Genomic DNA, 26,229 nt, shown 5'->3' with positions numbered 1-26,229 from the left:
CCCTTCCAGTCTACACTTACACTCCTTTGGTGCAACAAACTTACCTGGAGTCCTCAGCATCAGATAACAAAAGGCCCTCTTCAGTAAATGAAGTCATTTTATTCAGATTCTCTTTAGTAAACCAGGAAAGGCTGGCCTGTGGCTCTTAGCCTTTCTTAGCTTTAATGCTCTCTCTCTCTCTCTCTCTCTCTCTCTCTCTCTCTCTCTCTCTCCCTCTCCCTCTCCCTCTCCCTCTCCCTCCCTCCCTCCCTCCCTCCCTCTCCCCCTCCACTCCCCAAGTGCTGTTTCCAGAAGATATAGTGAAAGGACTGCATCTGAACACAGGCCACAGGGGCTGGAACCTGACCCACAGCTGTGCAGCCACCAGACTATAGGCCTGCTCCTGACCTTCTCCCTGCCGTCCTTTTCTCATTAGGAGAACAGGTTACATAAAAATAACCAGTCTTGGAGGACTTCAAGTTTGAAGCCAGCTTGAGCTGCACAGTGAGTTTAAGCCCAGTCTGAGTTTTCAATCAAAACCCTGTTTCAAAAAACAGAGGTCTGGGGGCCAGTGAGATGGATTAGTGGGTAAGAGGGCTTGCTGCTCAGCCCAATAACCTGAGTTCCATCCTGGAGCCCACATGGTGGAAGCAAACCTCAGTTCCTGTCAGCTGCCTTCTGATTTTCACGTGTGCCATGATACGTTGTTGTCCATACATATACATACAAACAGAAACTAAGTAAATGTAAAACCAAAATAAAAATAAGGTCTTGGATATAGCTCAGAGGTAGTTTAGTTTTCACAAGACCTTGAAATTGGATTCCCAGTCCTTCACAAAACACTACAACTGCAACCCCAGCCCCACACACAGAGCTCGTTATGGTAGAATGATTGTCCTGGGAACTCATCAGAGTAGGGTTTTTTTTTTTAAAAGCACATTGTATGAAGCTGCCCTGCGGGCCCTGCGCTCACTGTGTGAGCCTCCTGCTGCCCCCTCTTCCCATGTCTTGGTGTTCTGGGCATGCAGAGTCACTATCTCATGGGGTGTAAAGGATCAAACTAAGGGCTTCATGCATCCAAGGTGAGTTCTCTACCAAGTGAGCTATACCCCGAGCCCCGAGTAGGTTTATAGTATGAGAAAAGTTGCTAATCCAGGGACTAGCATTGGCACATAGTTAACTTCAGCTGCCTTCTAGTTCTCCTGCACCCTATTTATTTCATTGGGATGGATGAGCACCGTGAAGATGTCTGAAGACGTGCTTGGAGATAAGAGGAAGTTGGATCCCCGTGGAGTTGTAAGCAGAGCAACACCGGTGCTGGGAACTGAGCTCAGACACTCTGGAGGAGCCGCAAGCAGTACTCACTGCACTCTCTCCTTTCTTCAACCCCTTTCCTTTCTTTTATATAGTTTCTTTTATATGGGACTTTACTATGTAGCCAAGGTTGGCCCTGGATTTGCAAACCTGCTGCCTTGGCATCCTGAGCACTGAACTTGGAGGTGTGTGGCTCTGTGCCCACCTTACTTTCTCTGTTTTTATTTTAGTGGTGTGTTGTGAAGCCAGAGCTAGGAGCCAGGAATAAAATGAGGTGAGAACACTGCTCCTGCTCACAGGGCTGGGCAGGATGTAGCCTCCAGGATGATTGGGCAGTGGATGTTTTCTTTTTAGCTGGAGAATTACAGGACAGTTATTATTACTATTATTATTTTATAATTTTAGAGTGTTGTTACTTTTTTTGAAAAATGTATAGCTGGTATGTAATTTATAAAACCTAACCTATCCACTTTCTGGCCTATCATTAAAGAGTCTCCCTGAGAAGGCTCAGTTGGTAGACTGCTTGCCTGGCTTGCACAGAACCCTGGGTGTGACTCCGGGCAACCCATAAAGCAAGCGCGGTGGCATAAGCCTGTGATCTCAGTCCGCAGGAGGGAGAGATGGGTCAGTACTTCAACCTACATAATGAGTTCAAGGCCAGTATGGGATACTTGATACTGTCTCAAAATAAAGCAAAAGAAACAAACAAGAACCCCTAAAGACCTTTTTCCTTTATATATACCTAACAATAGCCCCAGAATAAATATGCCCAAGGCTTAAGGTCTACTGAGACAATGCAGTGGGTAAAGGTGCTTGCTCCTAAGCCTAAGGATCTGAATTTGATAGAACCAACCCCCACAAGTTGTCTTCTGATTTCTACACAGTCTGTGGCACATGTGTGCCCATTTCCTAGGATAAACAAATGTTTAAAACAACAGCAACAATGCCAGGCTTTGCATCTTCTTCCAGCGGTGCCGACCTTCCTGGTACAGTTTGTTTATCACTCTCACCACAGTGTGAACAGCTAGTTCTAGCTTGGTTCCTCAGAAAAGCTCCTTTATCTCAAAGTCTCCATTCTCACCAAGTATTGGCAGCCCTATGGAGCAAGCTATCCATGGTGTAATGTGCTGGTGCAGGGCCAGCTGTGGTAATTAGGTCACCCTCAGACCCCTGATAGCCTCATTATACTTCCTACTAAATGTCAGACAAATGGAGCACGTGATGCTCTGAAGAGTTAAACTACTTGAATAATCTGTTCACAGGATACAAGTATACAGGCTTCTGGACTAAGATTCCTGGCTTAACGAATTTCCAATCAAAAATCACTACTGTTTCCATAATGCATTATGCAGTATGGCTTAATTCTGAATAAAATATTTTTAGCTTACAAAGATTTACAGCTCTGAAGAGGATGGAATAGGAAAACTAGCTCTAGATTACTCTAATATCATCACTGATGAAGCGTTTCTGTGCAAGGACACCAAAGCCAAGCATGGAATGGATCCTGTCTATTGTACGTGCTTTCCTAAAGGATACAGAGCCACTGAGGTGGGCTTCCTGCCACGCCCGAGGATCCTAGCTGAGTCGCTGCCACCAAAGCCAAGAAAGCAGAACTGACTTCCAAAGGTTGCCCTCTAACCTTCCCCTGCAAACAGTGGCATGTGTGAGTGCCACATATACACACACGTAATAAATCAATAAATAAAAGTAGTAAGAAAGAACCTTTATAAATGCGCACTAGATAAAAGAAAGAGAAAATGAGGTGCGCGCGCGCGTGTTTGTGTGTGTGTGTGTGTGTCTGTCTGTCTGTCTCCCTGTTTTATATCCTTGAGCCTGGGTCTAAGAAATTCAGAGAAAGAAAAATGAAACAATTCTGTTGGTGAAAAGATTCCTAAAATAATACTTTCAAAAGAAATACTACCTTACAATCATCATACGGATGTAAGTATTTCCCATGATTCATGTCGACCTTCAGGAGAAGATGGTAACAGTCATCCCCTCTGATGCTTAAAACTTCTCAGCCTTGTCTTGTTTAAAGCTTTTTGGAGACATAGCCTGGTTTAACTACACTGAACTCTGAGTAATTTAGACTTTAAGACCTAACTGTCCCAATGTCCTTTTGTTAGTATTTACTTCCCAGATCATTTTATCCCTAATCCAATTTGCTCCTTCTTACTGAGCCTGCGTTAGTGAAAATCATAACCCTTTCTAAGTAGCACACCCGTCCACTCTCAGGCAGACACTGTGACACTTAGGCCTCAACCGAATATCTACTGCCCTTGCTGTGGCTTGTTTATGCAACGTTCTGACACAAGTACTTTTGTGGAAATGACAGAGGCAGAACATATAGCAAGTGATGTTTGTCAAACACATGACGTTCTTGTAGTAAAATCTTGGACACGACAGTAGTGGATAGAGAGAACACTGGGATAATTATGTAAAACTTAGAAGTAAATGTGAAGTAAGCAAGTAAGTGTGTTGTACCTCCAACAAACGCATCTCCAGCTCCATTGGTGTCAATGATCTCTTCCTGGTTTTGATCCAAGACAGGAAAAGGGGTGACGTCATTTTCTGTAACGAAAGCAAAGAAAGGCAGACTAACTTCTCTTTGTAGTGCTCAATACCTAAGATCACCCAGCAAAATACGACACTCCTGGCTTACCTGTTGCTCAGAGGAATTAACCCTGTGTTCTGTACCAGAGGCCTTGGGAACCAAGGTGCAAACCAACACTTCTAATTTTTACCATTAAGATGGTGTGTGTGTGTGTGTGTGTGTGTGTGTCTGTGTGTGTGTTTCTTATGAAAGCCATTCCCAGGTAGTTCATGTTCTTGGGGAGTGACTATAAATCGCTCTTTCTTGGGCAGTTCATGTGATTGAACAGAAACTATGGGGTAAAGGAAGAGCCCCTGTGGACTGGATCATGAGCCCAAATAAATCTTCAAGCCTGCTTGGGTGAAGTTTTGGATCCATCAAAAGAGCTTCAAATTTTAAATGTAAATAAGTGTTGAGTACCTTTCTACAATGGCAAAATAGAAATTTTACTATTATTCTGTGACGATACTTAAGGTCCATGACAAGGATTATTGATTTTAGTTGGTTTATTATAGATAAGCTGATCTGGTTACCTTTGGCCAACTGCCTATCAGCTAACAAAAGGCACAGCTATCACAGAATGCAGGGGCAGAACAGCGGGGGCAGTGTGGTTTGTCTGAAGCAGGGTTTGCCTTTCTCCCTACAGAGCAACCTCGGAAAGTACTCCTAGCCTGGCACATGACAGCTCTGGAAACTTTGATGAAATCTGGTCCAGGACACATGTGCAAATGACTGGGATAGCATTTTCTGACTGGGAGCTGGGCCCTCTGAAGTGATGAATTTGCATCCTATGGAGACAGACTGGCTAATGACTTGCAAACTTCAATTTCACCTCAGAGCAAAGAGGAAGATCTTAGAACCTTAAGGCAGATCTTATGGCTGAGGTGTGTGCCTGTTTTGCACATGTGTGCAGGTATGTAGCATGACTGTAATCTCAGCAGCACTCGGGAGGGAAAGGACACACACACACACACACACACACACACACACACACAGAGAGAGAGAGAGAGAGAGAGAGAGAGAGAGAGAGAGAGAGAGAGCAGGACAGGGCTGTACTCTATACCCCAGGCTTGCCCATTTCCTGTAGCCTGGCCAATGACAAGGGGCACGTCTTCTTTTCTGGGTATCCCTTCCTCTAGGGTCTGGGATTACAGGTGTTCATTACCATTTCCAGTTCTAAGAAATATTCACCACCAAAACACAGACACATTAAAGAAAAAAAAAATGATCCTACAGTGCTGCCAGTAATCCCAGCACTGCAGTGATTAAAGGCAGGAGGATCTTGGGTTGGAGGCCAGCCTAGGCTACAAATTGAGACTCTTATCTCATAAAACCAAACAAAACCCAACAAAATCAATCTTCTCAGCAATGTGGGAATTCATGAAGACAAATGGTCTACTCAGTAAGCCAGTGAGCATGTTGTCAGGAAGCACTAGCCTGCAGCCTCATGAGCTTCAGAGAGGTCTCAGGGCAGCTAGGAAGGTGGCTCAGCAGATTTGCAGATGACAAAGTTGAATTGAAGTGTCAAAAGGTTGGATAACCCTGGATGTTAAAAACCCAGAATCATTTATTTAATTCTAATTAATAATGGTTAGACTCATAAACGTAATCTCAACACTTGGATCACAGAGGCCAGCCTGGGCTACAAAGTGAGTTTAAGACCAGCCTGGGCTACAAAATAAAACCTTGTTTCAAAAAAAATTTTTTGGAGCAATTAAACTTTTCACACTTTGTGACTCTAAAGCCTACATGGTGGTAAGCAGGATTGTAATTACTTGGATGTTATGGTGCAAACCTAGAGGACTAGTGTTCTAGAGAGCAGGCAGTACATATGCTTATACAGGCAGGAAAAAAAGGAGATGCAAGCAGGCTTTATTAGAAAAACTGCGAAAGAGCTGCAGTCTGATTTAGGGAAAGGTCTACACCATAAATATTTATAGAGAAATCTAGTTTTATTACTTTCAAGTATAAGTCACACTATATAGGGAATGAACTTCTATAAACCTAGAACAAATGGGCCTGAAGAGAATGAACTTAACGAGTTACTGTTAACAATGAGTTACATTATATAATAACTGGGCACGGCCATAAAGTACTTTGGGTAACAATTGATTGTAGAAAGTGGGGGTTGAGGAGATGGCTCAGTTGGTAAAGTGCTTGTCTGGCAAACATGAGGCCTGCATCTGATCTCGGGAACCCATAAAAAGCTAGCACTCCTACTGGGAAATGGAGGCAGGCACTTATATGCCAGAAGGCAAAAATAAGAGGCACACTGTGTACATAAGAGACATAATTCCTGAAAGTTGTCCTCTGACTTCAACATATACACACACCATACATATACACATACACCACACATACATACCATACACACACACACACACACACACACACACACACACACACACTTCTGAGAGACAGACAAAACTGAAAAAACAATACAAAGCTGGGTATGGTGAAGCATGGTTTTAATCTTGGCATTTGGGAGGCAGAGGCAGGAGAATGTCTTTGAGTTCCAGCCCAAACAAGGCTACATGGTAAGATTCAGCCTTAAACCCTCACCATACAAACAAACAAACAAACAAACTCCCACAAAAACAAAGTAGGGAAGTTGGAGAAGGGATTAGAGGCCCCACCCTCCTCTCTGAAGAGCTATTGGCAATACTGGTTACTGTGGGGAGGGATTCATTTTCTTATGCGGGATAGATGCTGATACATTACCCATACTCCAGTGAGTAACTCTACACTTATGCTCATGCAAGCAATCCTAATTACATTCAGCCAGAAATAAAATACAACAAAACAAAAAAATATGTGTGTGTGTTGTGTGTGTATATGCGCGTGTGCATGTGTGCATGTGTAGTATTACTCTAGCTGCCTTCAATCACTCCAGAAGAGGGCATCAGATCTCGTTATGGATAACTGTAAGCTACCATGTGGTTGCTGGGATTTGAACTCAGGACCTCTGGAAGAGCAGTCAGTGTTCTTAACCTCTTAGCTATCTCTCCAGCCCCATATTTATGTATTTGAGACAGGATCTCTCTGGGTAGACCTGTTGATCTGGAACTCACTACGCAGATCTGGCTGATCTTGAACTCAGTGATCCTCCTGCCTCTGCTTCCTAAATCTTGAGATTAAAGGTGTGCAGCAGACTAGCAGGTAAGGAATACTTTTTGATATTTTAACATAGACTGGCACCAGGCTGAAATATAAGTTACTTCTAAGTGATCAAGACCAAAATAAATCTGACACACACACAAAAAGTAGATGGCTCCTGCAGAATACTGCCTACGGTGGACTCCCGGGCTCCTGCACAAACATGTACATACAGATACACATATGCATATACACACACACACACACACACACACACTTCCCAAATCAAAGAGTGGGCCAGCAAGTTGTTTCAGATGGTGAAGGAGCTAGCTGCCATGCCCGGGGACCTAAATGCCCTGTGTCTTGCAGATTGAAGAAGGCGGACTCATCCAAGTTTTTCTCTGACTTCCAAACATGAACCATGTTTTATGTTCTGATCAAATACTTACACTTAAGAGCTTACAAGGCCAGGCACGGAGGCACATGCTTTTGATCACAGCACTCGGGAGGCAGAGGCAGGTGGACATCCATGTGTCCAAGGCTCGCTGTGTACACAGCTACCCAGGCAAGGTCACACAGTGAGAGCATCACAAACGAACAAACAAGCAGCAAGCAGCAAGCAGCACTTGTAGGGATTGAGATGGGAAGGTGAGTGTGTGTGGTGTGTGTGTGTGTGTGTGTGTGTGAGGCTGGGAAGTTGGGAATGCCTGCAAACGTTCATGGAGTGTTTCTTTTTGAGATAATAAAAATGAGCACAACTGGTTAATGTAATGAGTGTGCACTGTCAACGTAAAAACAAGACTTAGAACGAATACTTGACATAAGTGAGTTGTGGGGTATGTGTTATCACATTGAGGGTATTAAAGAAGATATGGAAATACCAGGCTGCTCTGCGCACAGGCCGCGCTCCCTGAGCTGATGACTGAGAATGCCCTGTGCTTTCCCGAGGCCCTATAGTCCCTGCACAGACAGACTCCCACTTCCTTCCCAGACCTTCACTGAGGGACTTGCAGGCTACCTTCAGTCTCCCTTATCACGTGCAATGGGGCAAAGCACTCAAGCTTTTATCTTTTATACCATTTGAATTTAATTATTATATTTAATCACCAAATCAACGATATCATTCCTACTTGACCCAGGGAACCAACACAAATAAACCACGCTGTTATACTAATAGCATGAAATGCGCGTTAACGGAGAGGGAAGGAATGAGAAGGCAGGAAATGCTTCTTCTCACTAGGAAACATGCATCAGGATATGAGCAAAGACACCCTGCCCAGACTGCCCTAATAAACAGGCTAATGAAACAGATGACAAACTCTCCTAATAATAGAGATTTATAGAACAACCCTAATTAACAAGGACTTTAGGGAATGAGGAGCTGAGTTAATTTAATTTTCTGGTTAACTAAAGAAAAAGCAGAAAGTCTTTTTAGTTGGAAAATTTTCTAAATGTATTAACATAATATATTAATATACCATGACATCCCTGCTTTAATTAATTTATGGAACTCAATGAATTTTTTTTCTGAGAATAGAGAATCTTACAGCACATCTGAATATCATTATCTTGAACATTAATTCTTACTGTAGTTCTCAAGGTATGTCTTTCATGAGAGGCAGGCTCAGTGGAATGGTGGGAATGTTTGCATTAAAATCTAAAACCAACCTTGGTTTAAGTTTGGTTTGGGCTCAGCTTCCTTATTTAATACACGTTTATTAAAACCTTTTCTCATGTTAGGGACTGCATTGGAGACTGAACATGACATGTCGATGGTGCACACGAAACTGGCTTTTACGGGTCTCCATTCCAGAAGGGCAGGCACTGGCTATTCAAGTAACAAAGGAATGAGCACACAGAGTTACCGGTGGACGACGCAGAGAGAGTGAAACAGCACCAGGACCAGGAGCATGGAGCGGAGAGCTAGTGTAGAACCAGACGCTTGAGTCTGGCTGAGGAGGTGATAGCTGAATGACCAGGAGGAGCAAGCCATGTGACCATCCTGGGCTAAAACATGTAAGTGTGGAGACTGTGGGCCAGCAACATGCTTGATGGGCTAGCCGTGTTAAACCTAAAGCAGGCCTTGTAACTGAAGTGCAGAGTGCAAAAGTTTGTTTTTATTGTTGCTTTGTTTTTGAAGCTCAAGGACAATTTTAATGAAAGAAAAACCCCACGGCAGGCAATCTATTGGACTTAAATCTGCCTGGAGAACAGAGACGGGGAGAAAGAACAACGCCATTTGACTCTGGGGTGGGGTCAGACACACAGTTAAGAAGCAGGCCATGGCAAGTAGAAAGAACACAGAAGTCCTGGAAGCCCGCTAGGTATGGTGGCACAAGCTTTTAATCCCAGCACTGGGCAGGTAGAGAGGCAGGAGGATCTCTGAGTTCAAGGCCAGCCTGGTCTACAGAACGAGTTTTAGGACAGCTACAGAGACACAGAAAATCTTAGGAAAACACTGGCTAGGAAAACTATGCTTAGAAAAGAATAAAAATTTTCTTAATACTAGTGGACAGAGTTATGAAAGTGTATGACTATGGATGGAAGCTACTGCCTTTTATTTTTCTCTCTTGAGCCAGGTTCTTGTTATATAGCCCAGGCTGGCCTTGAATTTTCAGGGGTTAGCTACCATCCCCAGCTTGTAACTGTACAAGTTTGAAAGAAGACACCTATTTTCTATAGTCATTATATATATAATATATTTATACATATATAATATATTTATACACACATATATAAAACATATTTGTTTTTATTAAACCCTGTACCAAAGGGAGAAAAATCTAAAATATAATTTTATAAGGTAGGAGCTTACTTTCTTCAGGGGACAAATACTTACTGAACACCAGCTACAAGCTCTTTATACCCTGCTAAATTCTTTGGAGGAGACGAGACAGAGGAGATACTCAGATACAATCTGTCTTTTCAGAGTGCTTAGGAGCGTGCAGGAGCCCTGGCCTGTGCAGACTCTGAACCCTCAGACAGCACATCACCCACTGTAACCGCAATGGGGGGATGGGACAAGATGAGCTTAGTCAACTCAGACGGAGAAGAGACATAAGCTAGTTCTGAGGACGTGGATAATAGAGAGAGGAAAGGAAAGCTGCAGATGCCTGAGAGGACTATATAGAGAACGGGTTTCCGTCTGTAAGACAGAGTCTAGGAATTTCTAGAAACTCTGAAAGTCAGAGATTTGGGCGAAATCTGCTGTGCTAAGCACTGTGCACGCCGCCTCACTCCAGTTTCAGTTCCACACTTTGGGTGCTGTCAACTGATTTTATAAACAAGTACACGGAGGCTCACAGGGTATCAGGGCCTAGGTGCTCATGGGAACAGCAAGTCTTTGGGACAAGGTGAAGGAGAAGTAAGCAGCTGCCCATGCATTAATGCTGCCGTACCTGTGAACCCGACAAACAGATCTTGATTAAGCAGTGTATAGCAGTTAATGGAAATTGAAATTCTCTTAAGCCTGGTGCTGATAACTAAGTTTGACTAAATTAACTGATAAAACTCCATAGATAAGAAAGGCAGTATAACACAATCACCAGGGCGAGCCAAGACCTGTAGGATTATAATCCATTCAGCCTGGTCTTTGCTCTCTGGTAAACCAAACCAACTTTCTCTTATTTCTTGAGGTTTAAAAACAAGGCAACTGAGGCTGGCAAGATGGTTCAGTGGATAGAGGGGCTTGCTGAGTTCTATCCCCTAAATCCATATAGTAGTAGCAGGGAACAAATGCCCACAGCTGTTCTCACTGGCCCTCTGACCAACACAAACACTGCGTGCACACGCACAAAAATAGTAAGTACAAATGTTTTTATTTTTTTTTATGTTCTTATTTTTTAAAAGAGAGATAGTACTGCTATTTCAAGGGTTAGTGTGTGCATACATGTGTGTACACATTACATCAGGATGTATAAAGCTTAAAGCAGCAAAACGAAAAGGTGGCACACAGGAAACACCCACAGTCCCTATGAATACATGGAAAAAATACGTTACTCATCTTAAATTGAGACACAGAGACGGGAGGTCCAGGCCTCACTTAACACGGCTGTTTCTCAGTTAGACACACAGGTGCACAGCTGTAATCCCAGGCATCACTTCAAGGCTCTTTCTCATGGAGTGAACAAGTCAGTCTGTCTCTGATGGCACAGGCTTTACCTTGCAGATCAACTAACTATATAGTATTGTTTGTAGCAAGTTCTCTGTTCACATTTCCTTCTAGTTAGTTTTCAGTGTTGGATGTCGGGAGGTAAGAAAATAAGTGGATTACTCTGAATATGAAATAGCTCTGTAAGGGCTAGGGCTGCAGGTCAGTGGTCGGGCCTGTGGGAGGCCCTGGGTCTCATCCTTCCTCACTACTGCTTAAAAAACAAGTTTGCAGTTTTTTGAAATGATAAAAAACCAACATAATGAGAGTTGGAACCAGTGCTCTCAAATCTTATTCTACTCTGTGCTTGGTGTGCATTTTAAAAAAGATGTATGGATGCATATGTATATATGCGTGTGTGTGTGTGTGTGTGTGTGTGTATGTACACACACACACATACAGGCATGTATATATGATATGCTCGTGAGTCTATGAACACAACATGCATGTAGGTGTCCACAGAGTGTAGACGGTGTGGATCCTGAGGCTGGAGTGAAGGCTGTTGTGAGCCTCTTGATGTGGCTGCCCAAACCAAACTTGGGTCCTCTGAAGAGGAGCACTCAGTGAGTATTCTTATCTGCTGAACCATCTCTCTAGCCGTGTGTACTCCTTTTTTTCTTTTAAAGAAGTTTTTGATACTTTTAATGTTAATGTTTATTAAATGAAACACATGACTTTAATCTTCCTATGTACCAGCTCAATTCAACTTGTTTGTTTTTAAATGTATTCCTTTATCATATGCATTCCACTCCACTGTCTTATCCACAGGACTTGTTTTCTCTACTAGCTCAGCCCATATGGGTCACTGACCATTCTCAGGTTGTTTAAGTTTGGTGAGGTTCCCAACCCCCACTTAATCAGCCAAGACAGTAGCTATATGGCACAAAATTTGGCTGCCTAAGAAAGAGAAAAGCAAGACTCTGATGATTCCTAGCATCCAGAACTCTGCCTAGCATATACACTGCAGGACGACAGATGCCTCGTAGATGTTCACTGAGCAAACACACGAGCTTTTCTTGAATACAAACCAACTGCCTTATCCCCCTTTGAAAAGCCCTTTAATGGTTCTCCACAGGCTCCCTGTTTCTGTTGCTGTGGCCTCTGTTTTGGGATAGGTCTTGGTATAAGGCCCTGCTGACTTCCAACTCACAGTCTTCCTGCGCAGGCCTCACTCAGTGCTGGGAAGATGGCAGACAGCTTGTCGTGAATGCCTCTCTGCAGCACGTGGATTCAGCCTACTGCTGAAACGTCACCTCTCCCTGCCCCGTGGCTGCTGCTCCTTGGGTGATTTCTGCGAGCATGTCATGAATACACATCGAATGTACTGTTCAGGTAGTTTCTTCTCTTCATTCCGAATTGCAGTAATGCATATTCTTTTTACTGTAAGGCTCTGCTCTTCAAGCAGAATCAGTTTCTTCCTATTTATGTGATCATTTGTAACCGTATACATCTATGAAAGCATGAGGTATTGTCAGAGTTATTTATTCTAAGTATTTTTTTCTGAGTAAAATCTAAGCTCCTGTGGGTAGGAATCAGGACTTAATCTTACTCCTGGCCCTCACATCTATATCTGCCATGAGATAGGTGCTCACTTTACATTTATTAGAGTATTTGTTTGTGCTAGAACTTAAACTCTGAGTGTCTGGGGATCTGTGTTTCACATTTGATTATCTCTTAGAATCCAGTACACTGCAAACAGTTTTCTGAATGTTCTCAACTATGAGGCATACTATTATAGTACACTAAGGACTTACTATTCTAGTGGCTTAATTATTTATACACACACACACACACACACACACACACATGTATGTTTGGAGACCAAGGATAACAGGTTTTCCTGCCTCCATCTCCCATGTGCACAGATCATAGATGTGCACCACTAAGTCTGGATTGATGCAGGGCTGGGAGTCACAGCCCGGGCTCTGTGCATGTTGGACAGGCATGCACGCCAAGCTACACCTCAACCCTGTAAAGTGGTATTTTTTAATTGTACTGATGAATGACTGAAAGATGTGTTATAATGATGCTGCCTCAACACTCCAGTCCCACAAAGGAGCAGTAATGACTGCTTGGCAATGTCTGCTCAAAAGTAATTCACCGTCCCTCCTTGTCCAGTTCTCACACATGAACTATACTTGATTTGGGAATTTTGAAACGGAAGGCTCTGTGATGAGAGGAGAGCCAGTGTGATTCTCTTAAATCAGCTGCCACACCACCCAGGGAGAACTCTGTTGCTCTGAGACACCAGGCTGTCCCTCCTGGAAGCTATACCACACTCTCTGATTTCTATTTATGAGCTTTGACAAACGTGGCTGGAGTTTTTGGGAACAAGGGCTATAGACACTGCTCCTTTGTTCCTAGGAACATTTTTGCTTGTTTGTTTTTGCTTGCATGGTCTCCCCCACCAAACCCCCAGACAGGGTTTCTCTGTGTAGCCCTGGCTGTCCTGGAACTCACTCTGTAGACCAGGCTGGCCTCGAACTCAGAAATCTGCCTGCCTCTGCCTCCCAAGTGCTGGGATCACAGGCATGCGCCACCACTACCCAGCTTGAGACACGGTCTTATGGAGCTCAGGTTAGTACAGAACTTGATGTACAGCCGAGACTGACCTTGAACTCCACCTCTTAAGAGCTGGGATTACAAGCATGCATTCAACCTCATTGTTCATTTTATTAAAACAATTCTTTGTGCGATAGAATCTCTGATGGTCTAGAAGAGTCTTGAACTTGCTATGTAGTCAAGGATAACCCAAGTTTCATGATTCTCTTTCCCATATCATACTATGAAGTGCTAAGATTACACCATCATACTCAACTAATTTTCATATTTTATTTTTAAGTTCTATGTGTGTCTGTGTGTGCACGTGCATGTAGCTGTGGAAATCAGAGGAATCAGAATCCTTATGGAGTTGCAAGTACAGGGGCAAATTTGTGATTTGGGGCCTCTACAAGAGCGGTATAAGTACCCTTAAGCATCAAGCCATCTCTCCAGCCCTAATTTTGAAAAAAAAATTTTTTTTGGACAGTCTTGCTATGTAGTCCACATTGCCTCAAATATGTGAGTGTCCTCCCTCAGCCTCCTGAGTGCTATGATTACAGTGTCTGCTTCTTGCTATTGTTTTCGGTGGTCACAACTGAATCCCTCCCACCCTTTTTAAAGTAGCTATATACTCCTATTGGTCTGAAACTCACTACATAGCTCAGGTTGGCCTTGAATTCACAAAAAATCCTTCTGCCTCAGCCTCCTAAAAGCTAGACATGTACCACTACACTAAACTGAGCTCAAGGGAAGGAGGATTGTTGGGCATAGAAAAGTCTGAGATAAGTTACTGAGAAAGACCCTTCGTTAAAAACAAACAAACACACCTGACTTCACAAAAGTAAATGTTGCCACCCTGGGCAGCATGGAATCAGGTGAGAGTATTTATACCAATGGCAGCTGCTAAAGATCTACAATCTCTTTCTGGCTGTGGGTCATGAGACATTAGCCAAAACACCACTGATCCTGTCAAAGAAATGCCTTCATCCACAATGACAGAAGCAGAGGTTTGTAGCACTAGAATTCATTTGTAAGGAACGGAAGGAAAATCTAGTTATTATTCACTGGAAAAAAACCCTAGGTGTATAATAACACTTAATTATGTTTCCTCTTGGCAGAAAACCTAACCGAAAGGGGCAATTTTCCAAGACAGTGTAGGATATCCTTCCTGGAATTTCTCATGTGTTAGGTCTTCATCTCCTTCAAGGTGTTATCAAGAAAGGCTAAAGAAGAGGGACCTCCTTCTCCAGGAGAGCATAGGTACCCTGGACAACAGACCCTCCAATAAGCCAATGGAGATGCATGCCTGTCATCTCAGTACCTGGAGTCTGAGACAGGAGGACTAATGTGAGTTTGAGGACAACTTGGGCTCCTGGGTGAATCCAGTGCCAGTGTGGCTACAGACTGAGACTTGTCTCACAAACCAAACAACAAGAGCAAAAGAAAATGATGTCCCTCTATAATTCTGGCTTACCAGTGTCTTCTGTGAGGCTAGGAAGAGTAACAGAGTAGTATTGGCGACTCTGCATACAAGCAAGCTGGTGTCTGACATCCAGCACTGTTCCAGTTGCTGGCATTTCCTCCGAGAACTAGATTCCTCTAGCTTGGAGCCTCTATCTCCTTCCTCAAATATCATTTTCAAAGTCTACTACTCTCAGGCCAGTGTGATGGCTCAGTGGGTAAAGGAAGACTAAAGACCCAAGGAAGGAAAGAAGTGACTCCTGCAAATTGTCCTCTGATTCCACACGAATACTACAGCGTGCCCCCCAGCCTCAAAAGCAATGAAAAGATTCAATTCCTACTGTTTTGTTTGTTTGCTTTTTAAGATGGGCTTCCTCTGGAGCCCTGAGATTAAAGGCACCACTGCTCTTCTTATACCACAATTATTTCTTCAAGAAAACAGCAGCTCTTAGGTACAAATCCTTTAGCTTGCTAGTTATACCGAACTATTAATTTTTCATCAAGTGATAAAAAAAAATCAGTATCTTTGTTTGAGGGTGGAGGAAGATGGGAGATATTTAGGAAGACGTCATCTAGCACCAGAGGACCCTAGTTATACGCTAGTTTATGCAAATGGCACTGCAAGACATGGCCTGTTCACAAACCACAACACTATTTCTTTAGGTGACCCAGAAAGCATGTACAAACTGGCTGTCACAGTCAGTACTATAAGGCTGTTGTATGCAACTGTGTGGTAAGTTTATCATTCTTATATCTAGACAGAAAACAACAACAACAACAACAACAAAACATTTTGGTTTACTAATGACCTCTGCCAGGAGTACCCCCAAATAACACAGGACAGCTTCCCAGTATGGGTATCAGTTTGTTCTTCTCTGTTTTTTCCTCTCTTCCTTTTGGGGACAGGCCTTACAATTTAGCCCATGCTGGCCTTGAACATGAGACCTCTGTTGCCTCTGCCTCCTGAATATGCACGTACAGGCCTACACGTCCTGGCCTAGTGTGTTCACGTTTTTTGAGCTGTCAGTCATGATGTAAGTGTCAGCCATTACTATCCATTTACCTATAGTGGCTGCTGACCAGGAAGCTAGAGTTGAACTTGAATGCCGTAAGGGGGAGGCCCACGTTTCCTGACAACAGTGTCCCCCCTGCATACTGTGGGAGAGAGTGGGGGCACACATTGTATATTAAGAGGCTTCTACTTCTCAAAGGTAAGACAGAGACATCATGAGAATGTCAGGAGAGCCATAGGCACAAGCCTTAGCCTTTAGACCTTTTAAAGTGTATGCTGGACTCCAAAGGGGAACTTGTGAACCTTGATCTAGCACATTCCAAGATTATTAAAGAAGTCCCTGCAAGTAACAGGTAACTCTTCTTTGTTTATATACTTAAAAAATAACAGAACACAATGGGAATAATAGTTTAAACACAACAAGAAGCCTAGAATTCTAGGTACCTAATAAATGTTGGTTGACAGAATTTAAGAGATTTAAAAAATAGGAATCAAATTTATTTTCTTGATAGCTTAATACTCATATCCTTAAAAAGTTTTGATGTAGGGGTAGAGAGAAGAGGACATAGGATGTCTTGTAGCTGGAGCTACAAATAGTTATGAGCTGCCCAACACAGCAGCTCAATTTCTATATTTTCTTTTCTTTTTCTTTTGGCAGCAGGGAAGTGTGTGTGTGTATGTGGGGCAAGATGTCAGTCTGCAACCCCAGCTGGCCTCATAGGAAAAGATATGCCTGCCTCTGCCCTGCCAATGAATGCTAGGATTGAAGGTATGTGCCACCATGGCTGGCTAATTCTCTGCTCTGAAGGCCATTCTTGCAGACGGCAAACCACAAGTAGGCTCTCTACAGTGTGTGATGCTTTAGTGATGTTCTATGAGGATAAAACAGGAATGTAGGTAGAGATCAGTGCTGAGCTCAAGATAAGAGAGCTTTGCAGAGATCAGTTGCTAATTGTATTTTGGTAATTAAATACACAAACCTATGATTCTTTTAGGCTCACCTAATTAGTATTAAGCGAGTTTACTTAATTACAGCTGTAAATTAAATGCATAGGGTTTGCCTCATCTCAGAATAATTACATGCGCATTGTAATGTGAATTATGGAACATTAATTTGAACTTTATCGATTATTCCCTAAACAGAGCCTGGGGCTCATTGGGACAAAGCTATTATCATAGCAGTTTTGATAAATATCTCCAAAAAAAAATCCCTAAATAATGTCTGTACAGAAATTCTTCAAAGAAAAGGTAAATAAGCCGGGTGGTGGTGGCGCACGCCTGTAATCCCAGCACTCTGGGAAGCAGAGGCAGGCGGATTTCTGAGTTGGAGGCCAGCCTGGTCTACAGAGTGAGTTCCAGGACAGCCAGGGCTACACAGAGAAACCCTGTCTTGAAAAAACCCAAATCCAAAAAAACAAAAAACCAAAAATAAAAAAAAAAAAAGAAAAGAAAAAGAAAAGAAAAGGAAAGGAAAATACTTGAGTCTTAGTTGGTTGAGTACATCCATTTATTGCAAAGTCCAGTTTAGAAAATGTTCTTGCTAAGATACTCAGAGGCTTCACAGCAGAAGCTGATGTAGTATCTTAAAAAGATTCTGTAAAGTTAGGTAACTGCAGGTCAAACTACTCTGCCAAACTCATTCTTAGCTTTGTTTGGAAGGAGGAAGTGATAGATTAGCACATCAGGAAAACATGTTATGTTTACTATAGCCAAGAAAATAGGAGAGGGAACAGATTTTTATTCTGTGGACACTTTACAATGATAATTCTGTCCCCTCATCTAAAAAAGGAAATAAGGAGGGAAGGAAACATTGAGTTGTCAATATAGTTTAGCTGGCATGTTTGCCTTGCCTGTGCTCTAATCTCCAGCACTGCCATTGTGTCTGTGGTGGTACACAGTTGTAATCAATCCCAGCACTCAGGAGGTAAAAGCAGGAGGAGCGTAAGTTCAAGATCATTTTCAGCTACATAGTGAATTCAAGGCTATCCTAGGATACATGAGATCCTATTTCAAAATAAATAAGTTAAAATAAAAATCAAGACTGTTGATTAGTTGAGAATAGCCTAAGACAAACAAGACTCATCCAATATAAGTTAATACATTTTCATTTGAAGGAGGGAGAGGGCAGAACTATAACCACAAATTAAAGCATTTAAAAAATGATTTTATGAGGAAGCCTTAGACTTTTTCCTTAGGTATGAAAAAAAGGAAAATTATTTTCTTCTTCTTTTTTATAATTTAATTTTATGTGCACTGGTGTTTTGTCTGCATGTGTGTCTATGCGAGGGTGTTGGCTACCCATGCAGACAGTTGTGAGCTGACATGTGGGTGCTGGGAACTGAACCCAGGTCCTCTGGAAGCAGAGCCAGAGCTCTTACTCACAGAGCCATTTCTCCAGCCTCTGAATAATGAGATTTTCATACTTAACGTCTACAAAGATCAGCAAGACTCTTGCCTCAGATGACTTACGTGCACCCACTGTTTCTCAGGCTTCTCTTTCTCACTAGGCAGCACCGCTGGCCACTCTGCTAACAAGGCTTACGCTGCTTCCCTGCATCTTCCTGGCTTGTTCATGGAGGCGGCCCTCCGCAGGGACAGTGCATACTAGACTCATGAGTGCTGCTGCTTCGGGGCAAGGGCTTACCCACATCCAGGAGCAACAGCAGGAGCCTGAGGAGACAGCAAGGCTCTTCTGAATTGGCATTTCTAACTGATCACCATACCTTTTTTTCTCTGTGTGTATTTGTAATTTTCACCATTTTCTCCCTTTAAATACTGCCTGAAGGGAAGACCACAGCATAATAAACCTGTTTTAATTTAGCCCAATTTTGGCTTAAAGCAAACATCTAATTACTTGTGATTAATTCTAAAGAGCATAACCTATGCTCATGTTTAGAGGGTCTATGTCTGATCTAACTAGTGGCCTCCCCCAGCTTTCCCTGCCTTTCAGCCTTCCTTTTCCCCTGTGTTAGCTTAATCCACACAGCAGCTGAAGAATTATAAAACACCATTCTCCCACTACGCGAGATATCTGTATTGTGCAACTCGCATTTGAAGAGGTTTATATTATTATCCTTGAATAATGTGCTCAAATTCAGATGAAGCTCGGACTATGCTGTAATAAATGACAAGATGCAGGAGAGCTGTAATCCAGGCAACTGTAATTATACAATTATTGATGAAGTTCCTGTTGATAAACAATGCAAACATTAGGAAATACTATTTTGCAATTAAACGGTGAAGAAAGCTGTTTATTGCCTTCCATTCCATCCTCTTAATAAGACTGGAGTTGCAGATGTTCGAGTATGTTGCATTGATGTTAAATGGTGCATGATACTCTAGGTGGTTCCCATAACCTTGCTTTGTCTCCTATGAACTGACTCAATTGATATGATAATAGAGAAAAGAGCGGGGGCTGAACTGGCACAATTTGCATAGCCTTGAAATTTGCCATTATTGGATAGCCAAATGCTCCTAAAAGTTCTTGTTCAGTTGTCACTGACAACAATGCATTAGACAAACAATATTTTGAAATGAACCACACAGGTGGGAACATCACTTACCGAAGCTTTTATCCTATCAAACAAGGTACTCATCAGTACATTTATAAAGCTAACAATTGGGAATTTTGTGATTTCTTTGGGGTTCAATTGTTGTTAGAGCAAGTATAGAGACAGCAGCAATTATTCAGAAGTTACAGAGATACGGCACTGACAGCTTTGACACGGATCTAAGAGAGAACACCGCTCTCTTTCAAAACACCCACATTCCCATCTCTTAGTAAATACTATCAGATTTTAGGTTCAAAATACTAAAGTTGCCAGTGTTATTCAAGATTGTGCTTTATCCATAGGTGGAAAAAAAGAAGGTATCTGAGAAACACGACATAGGGCTGGGCAGCTGGCTCACTGAGTAAAATACTCCTGTGCAAGCATGAGGACCTACCTGAGTGTGGATCCCCAGAACCCATGTAAAATGCTGGGCCTGGTGAGAGCCCCAGCACTGGTGTTGGGGATGGGAAATGGAGATGGGCAGATTGCCAGCACTCTGCCAGCTAGGCCAGACAACTGGTGAGCTGTAGGCTTATCGAGAGATCCAAGAAGACATTCAACTTCTGTGCTTTCTTTGTTTCCTTACCATTTGCATATAGCACACCTCCACTCCCAGCCACAAAGTCCGTAATAAAAATAAATGAAATAATAAAAGTTCATGTAAGAATGGTGTTCTGATGCGGTGTCGAAATGAGGTATGACCAACACTGAAGAAAACTGTAAAAGTTCCCTTAACAGTAACTGGAGAACAACTAGAAAGATACAATAAATATAAAGGAGAACCAGAACTCTTGGAGACATGAAGGACAAAAAAGGAAGAGGACCTAGAGGGGAATGAGTAGTTAAAACATTAAGGAGAGCAATGGAAAGAGATGAACAAATTTGAATAAAAAATCCTAGAGAATCTAATAGAGAAACATTCATCCTAATGAAGAGGTAAAACAAAACAGGAAACAGGAGACCAATATGTAAATATTTAACTCCCAGAAGAGTAGAGTTCCACATGACAAGTTAAGATATAGGGTATGGCGGTTGTGGTAGTGCATTCTATAATCCTAGTGCTCAGGTATTTAAGACAGGAGGGTTGCTGTGAGTTCATGGTTAAGTCTGGGCTAAAGAGACTTTGAGGCTAGCCTGAGCTAAAAATTGTGATATCCCATCTCAGAGAGGTGGGGCTGTTCAATGAGAATGTAAAATAATTTAGCAAAGCGTCAAGTGGCAGAAACTGTGGAAACATGGTATTAATGTGTTTAGAAGCACCACAGTCTTTTTGTTGTTGTTGTTTTTGACAGGCTATCTTTATGTGGCTGGCCTGGAGTTTGCTATGTAGACTGGTCTGGCCTTGAACTCACATAGACTCACCAGCTTCTGCCTCCCATATACTGAGATTAAAGATGTGGGCTGTTACGTCAGGTTTATGATTGATTTTAAAAACGACATTTCTTTTTAGCTCCTTGGCCTTTTGGTTTTAGTTGGTTTAAATAGCATATAAAAAAATTAAGACCTTTCATGTTAAAGATCAGTTTTATTATAGGAAGAGTAGAATTAAAATATGAATAAAAATGGGGGCACTGAATGTTACATTCATTGTCCCTCTCTGCTGGGCCTGTCCCTGTGGGAGAACTGCAATCTGCTCATAAGGACTGTATTTTCTACCCAATTACTCTCAGGCTGGGCCTCATGACTTGCTTCCACTAATGAAATGTGAATGGTAGGGATACAGGAACTTCACTAACAGCTGTTTAACTAAGATACATCTAGCACGTTCCTAATAGGAGCTGCCCTGCCACGTCAGTCTCAGAGGGAAGAAACGATGATGCAGCTACCCCGTGGCAGGCAAGCATGCAAGAGAAGGGCGTCTATCGTGAAAGCTTAAAGTGTCTGAGGATGTGAAAGCTTCCAAAAAAAGAAGGGTCCAAGAAAGTGTTTAAATATGGAGGAAGATATTCCGAGGTGGGTAAATGCAAGTTATGAAGGATTTACCTTTTTCTAAACGTAAAGAGATTCTTGTAAGCTTCAGGGAGTCAAGCTGAATCCACCTCTCACAGGTCAAAAGGACTCAAGTACTGTTAATTTACAGCCTGTTTCCATCCCCACCTGCCCATTCCTGAGGATGGGGTCTATTTCCCTTTCCTTGGGGCTCCCCCCTTCTCCAACTACCAAGACCAGGGGCCTAAGAATTTCAAATGTACACCCAAGATAAAGTTCTCTCTAAACTTTTATCTTCTACCCCTAACATCTAGGTGTTCTCTTAGAATCTGCATCCAATTCCAAAACAGATACTAACAGGTGCTTTGGTCCAGCCCCACAGATTGCTTCAACTGAGCCTACATACTCTTACCCCAGATGGTCCCACAACCTGGACAGCAATGAAACAACCAGTTGTTCCTGGATTTGGCCCATGGTCCAGTTTTTGCCTGTGCCCTAATGTCAGCAGGAAGTAGTCATGAATGATTAGGATGCCCCTATTCATTTATCATCAACAAAAGGCTAAGATGTTTTGTTTTTGGACCCTGGGATAAGGGCCTAAGGTGCATTATTTTACATATCAAAGCAGACCTGCCCTTCAAGGTTGTCCCAGCATCCCTCAGTCCCTAGGTAGCATACCTGTCCCCAACCCTAAATTTTCCAGACCAGGGGCTGGGCTGCTCTTCCCCATATAATCTAAATTTTGTTTCTCTCTCTCTCTCTCTCTCTCCTCTCTCTCTCTTTCTCTCTCCCTACATCCTGCCCCCCCTCCCCACAATGGTGACTCCCCTGGTGTCACACACACAGCACAAGTGAGATGAATGCCAAAGGATTAGGAGTTCAAAGTTATTCCTGGCCACATAACTTTATATTGCAAAGCAACCCAGAAGAACAAAAAATACTGATATAAATTTAAGTAAGTTTTATAAACTTATAACAACAGTGGTGGTATGTGGGATTCAGAACAACTGTCTTATCAACAGCACTTGGACAATATACTTTTTAGGGCTGAGGGTGTTGTCCAGTTGGTAGAGTCTTTGCCTACCATGCATGAAGTTCTCAGTTCAATCCTAGCACTCATAAAAGTGGACATGGTAGTATAAAGTTATAATCCTATCACATGGGAGGTGAAGGCAAAAGGACCAGGAGCTTACAGTCTTCTTCTATAGAGCAAGTCTAAGGCCAGGCGGGCTTACACAAGATCCTGCCATCCTCCCAAAAAATATACACATGAAAAATGTAGGCTAGGGGTGCTGCTCAGTAGTAGAGCACTTCCCTGGCATGTGCAAGACCCCAGGTGCCATCCCCAGCACCACACAACAGACAGACAGACAAATCTGCTTGAATGCTTAACAAAAGAATGAAGAATCACCAGACTAGGATACATAGGCAGTAACTAGGGAGGTGAGCTTGGTGCTTCACTCTAGGAGAAGAGTTTAGAATTAAGGGTGGTGAACAAGACACAGGAAGACCACGGCAAGAGACTGTTACGGACGTTCCAACCATGGGAATTTCTAGTCACAAATTAGGATGTCTCTAGTGGGCCAGTGCTCCTGTGCACACATGTGCTGTCCTAGGTGTCAAGTCATTTCTCCAACAACTGTGCAAATAAAACAACTCAGTGAGATCACACTGGAGAAATTAGCCTACAGCAGATGATGAGTCCACCAAACAACTTTGAAAGAACACACTTATTAGCTAAGAGTTAAAAACAAAGCAACAACAGCCAGAGAGATGGCTCAGTGGGCAAGAGTACATGACACTGCATGCAGAGGACTCATGGTTCCCAGCCCCAACAAGGAGACTCTGTCTTCAGTTCCAAGGGATCTAACAGCCTCTTCTGGACTCAGTGAGCATTGTGTTCACATGATGCACAGACATACATGCAGAGATACACACACACACACACACAAAAATATTTGTGAATACAGAACTTGGAGAAGGTGCTAAAAACTAAAGGAATGAAAACTTGAGCAGGCAACACATTAGCTGGGGTTCACAGGTGCTTTGATTCAACTTAGAAAATGAGTGACCTGGAGGACAGATTAGAAGAAACAGGCAGGATCAGGTCAGGTACAGTGAAGTACATTTTACCACAGATGGCTGGGACAGATTCTGCATGGCACTCAGAACTTGATACATTTTATGAGGGACAATTTCTGCCCTACAGAAAGAGCTTCTAACTAGGGTTTAAAAACGGAGGTAAACAGATGACTAGGTTGTGAGTGTTTTAGAGAAGATTCCTGAATTGAGCTACGGAGAGATAGATAGATGGTCCCTAAACCCTTTCCAATGTTAAAGCGTGAGGATTTTATATGGATTCAGAGAGCGAACAGGGAGAAACATTAAACTGAAATGTCTCAGGAGAAAAAGTTGGAAGAACATGGAGTGATCCTAGATTTATGAAATTATGCAGTATGTATGCATGTAAGAAAGATGTCTGGAAGGATAACCACTAAATTGTTAACATTTGTTCTCTCTGGAGGGATGTGAGCTATTTTATGTAAGGAACTGTGCTGAGGAGATCAGTAAGCGTTGAGATCAGTGCCCTGCAATGACAACTATTGTATTAGGGTAGGGCTGCTGAAACTTTTTGGCTTCAGTTCCTGTAATACTTTACAAAAATTATTTAGGCCCTTAGAAACTTTGTTTGTATGTGCTATATATGAACTATTATTAATATTTATTATACTATAACTTAGCTGGGTGTGGTGGCTCGTGACTGGAACTCCAACATTTGAGAGGTCAAAGAGAGAACTCATACAGAGAATTGAAAGTCCCCCAGAGCTATAGGGAAGGCGTTGTCTCAACGGATCCTCTTAAGTCCACTTGTACTCGTAGGGTTACAGAGAGTTAACGCTGTGTCCATCGTTTTATATGGGTGCTGAGCCTCTAACTCGGATCTTCATACGTTCATGGAAAATGCTTTCCTGAGCCATCTCCCAGCCTGGGATTTATATTTTTGCTAATCTCTTTAATGTCTGGTTTAAGAGAAGACAGTTAGATTCTCGTATCTTTATTATATAATTTGTTGCCATATCATGTACTCTCTGGAAAATACTACTGCAATTAAGAGTTACAAAAGACAAATAACATTGATTTATTTTATTATAATTTTTTTTTTCCAAGAAAGGGAAAAGCTGTCCTGGATCTCACTCTGTAGACCAGGCTGGCCTCGAACTCAGAGATCCACCTGCCTCTGCCTTCTGATGCTGGAACTAAAGCTGTGTGCTACTACATCCAGCTCTAATAACATTTTTTAAATTATTGTAAAATACACACACACACACACACACACACACACACACTTTGTTCATTTACATTTTTTGGCTTTGTTTTTTTGGTGTTTTTCCGAGACAGGGTTTCTCTGTGGAGCCCTGGCTGTCCTGGAACTCACTCTGTCGACCAGGCTGGCCTCAAACTCAGAAATCTGCCTGCCTTTGCCTCCCAAATGCTGGGATTAAAGGCGTGCTTCATTTACATTTTACACTGCCCAGCTTCATTTACATTTTAAAAGTTAAGGTCTTATACATCCCAGGCTGGCCTACTTACTATGTATGAGTGATCTCCCTGAGAAAACTGGTATGCAACACTATGATAGACTTGCTTTTGTTCATTAGAGATGGGATTTTGTTAAGCAATCTAGGCTTGCTTCAGACTTGTAATCCCTCTGTCTCAGGTTCTCAGGAGGATGTTTGGTGCTATAGTTTTGACTTCACAGAAGAGACTCTTTGAGAGGTGTAGAGCCTATACTCATATGCAAGCACGTTGATCACGATTATCTGGACAAGCTGTGATTCCTGGGAAACTGTTAGATCTGATGTGCTTATAGCTGCTGCTAGTGGAACAGGCCAGGAGGAAACTCATGCTCCTGTAACTTAGAAAACTAAGTTCCTAAGGAGTGCTGAGATGAAAACTATGCAGCCATGAAGAACATGTTATGTGTGTGCACAAGTGCATGTGTGTGATATAAATGGATGCATGGATGCGTGTGTATGTTCAAGCCAGAGGTTGATATTGGGTATCTTCTTTGGTAGCCCCTCCCATTTTAACTATTGAGGCAGATCTCTTACTAAACACAGAGCACTCCAATTCCAGTTAGTCTAGCTAGCCAGCGTGTTTTAGAGACCCTTGCCTGTCTCCTGAGTGTTAGGATCACAGGCCTCATGTGTCAGGCTTTTATGCAGATTGTGGGGATCTCCAGTTCCAAGTTACCCAATTTGGACTGAACTTGTGAGTCTTCTGCCTTATCTTCTCAAAAAGGTGTTATAAGTTTATGTTACAAGCTCAGTTTATCTTAAAAAAATAGAGCCATGCTCCCTCCTGCCCTTCCCCTGCTCTACTCCTGACTCAGCTTCTTTCTCACAAGACATTTTAGAATAAAGAGATTCCTGGCCAAGAAACAAAACCAAAATAGTCCTATTCCTCAACAGAGTTGGATGAAAACTGGGGTCTTAGTTAGGGTTTTACTGCTGTGAACAGGAACCATGACCAAGGCAACTCTTATAAGGAAGACACTTAATTGGGGTTGGCTTATAGGTTCAGAGGTTCAGTCCATTATCAT

At 42.5% G+C, this 26,229-nt stretch overlaps 1 protein-coding gene across 2 annotated transcripts in view; it reads right to left on the bottom strand.

Annotated features, from left to right (window-relative positions):
• Positions 1 to 26,229, bottom strand: part of Adk (adenosine kinase) — a 400,912-nt gene that overhangs the window by 20,554 nt on the left and 354,129 nt on the right. For both annotated transcript variants that reach the window (XM_052189863.1, XM_052189864.1), the window contains exon 10: positions 3,778 to 3,864. In XM_052189863.1, coding sequence (XP_052045823.1) covers positions 3,778 to 3,864 — 87 coding nt within the window. The remainder of the gene's footprint in view (positions 1 to 3,777; positions 3,865 to 26,229) is intronic.

Source organism: Apodemus sylvaticus, chromosome 8 (genome assembly GCF_947179515.1).
Source record: "Apodemus sylvaticus chromosome 8, mApoSyl1.1, whole genome shotgun sequence".
NCBI classification, from domain to species: Eukaryota; Metazoa; Chordata; class Mammalia; order Rodentia; family Muridae; genus Apodemus; species Apodemus sylvaticus.
The sequence above is the reverse complement of the archived record's forward strand: the minus strand, read 5'-3'. Positions and strand labels throughout refer to the sequence as shown.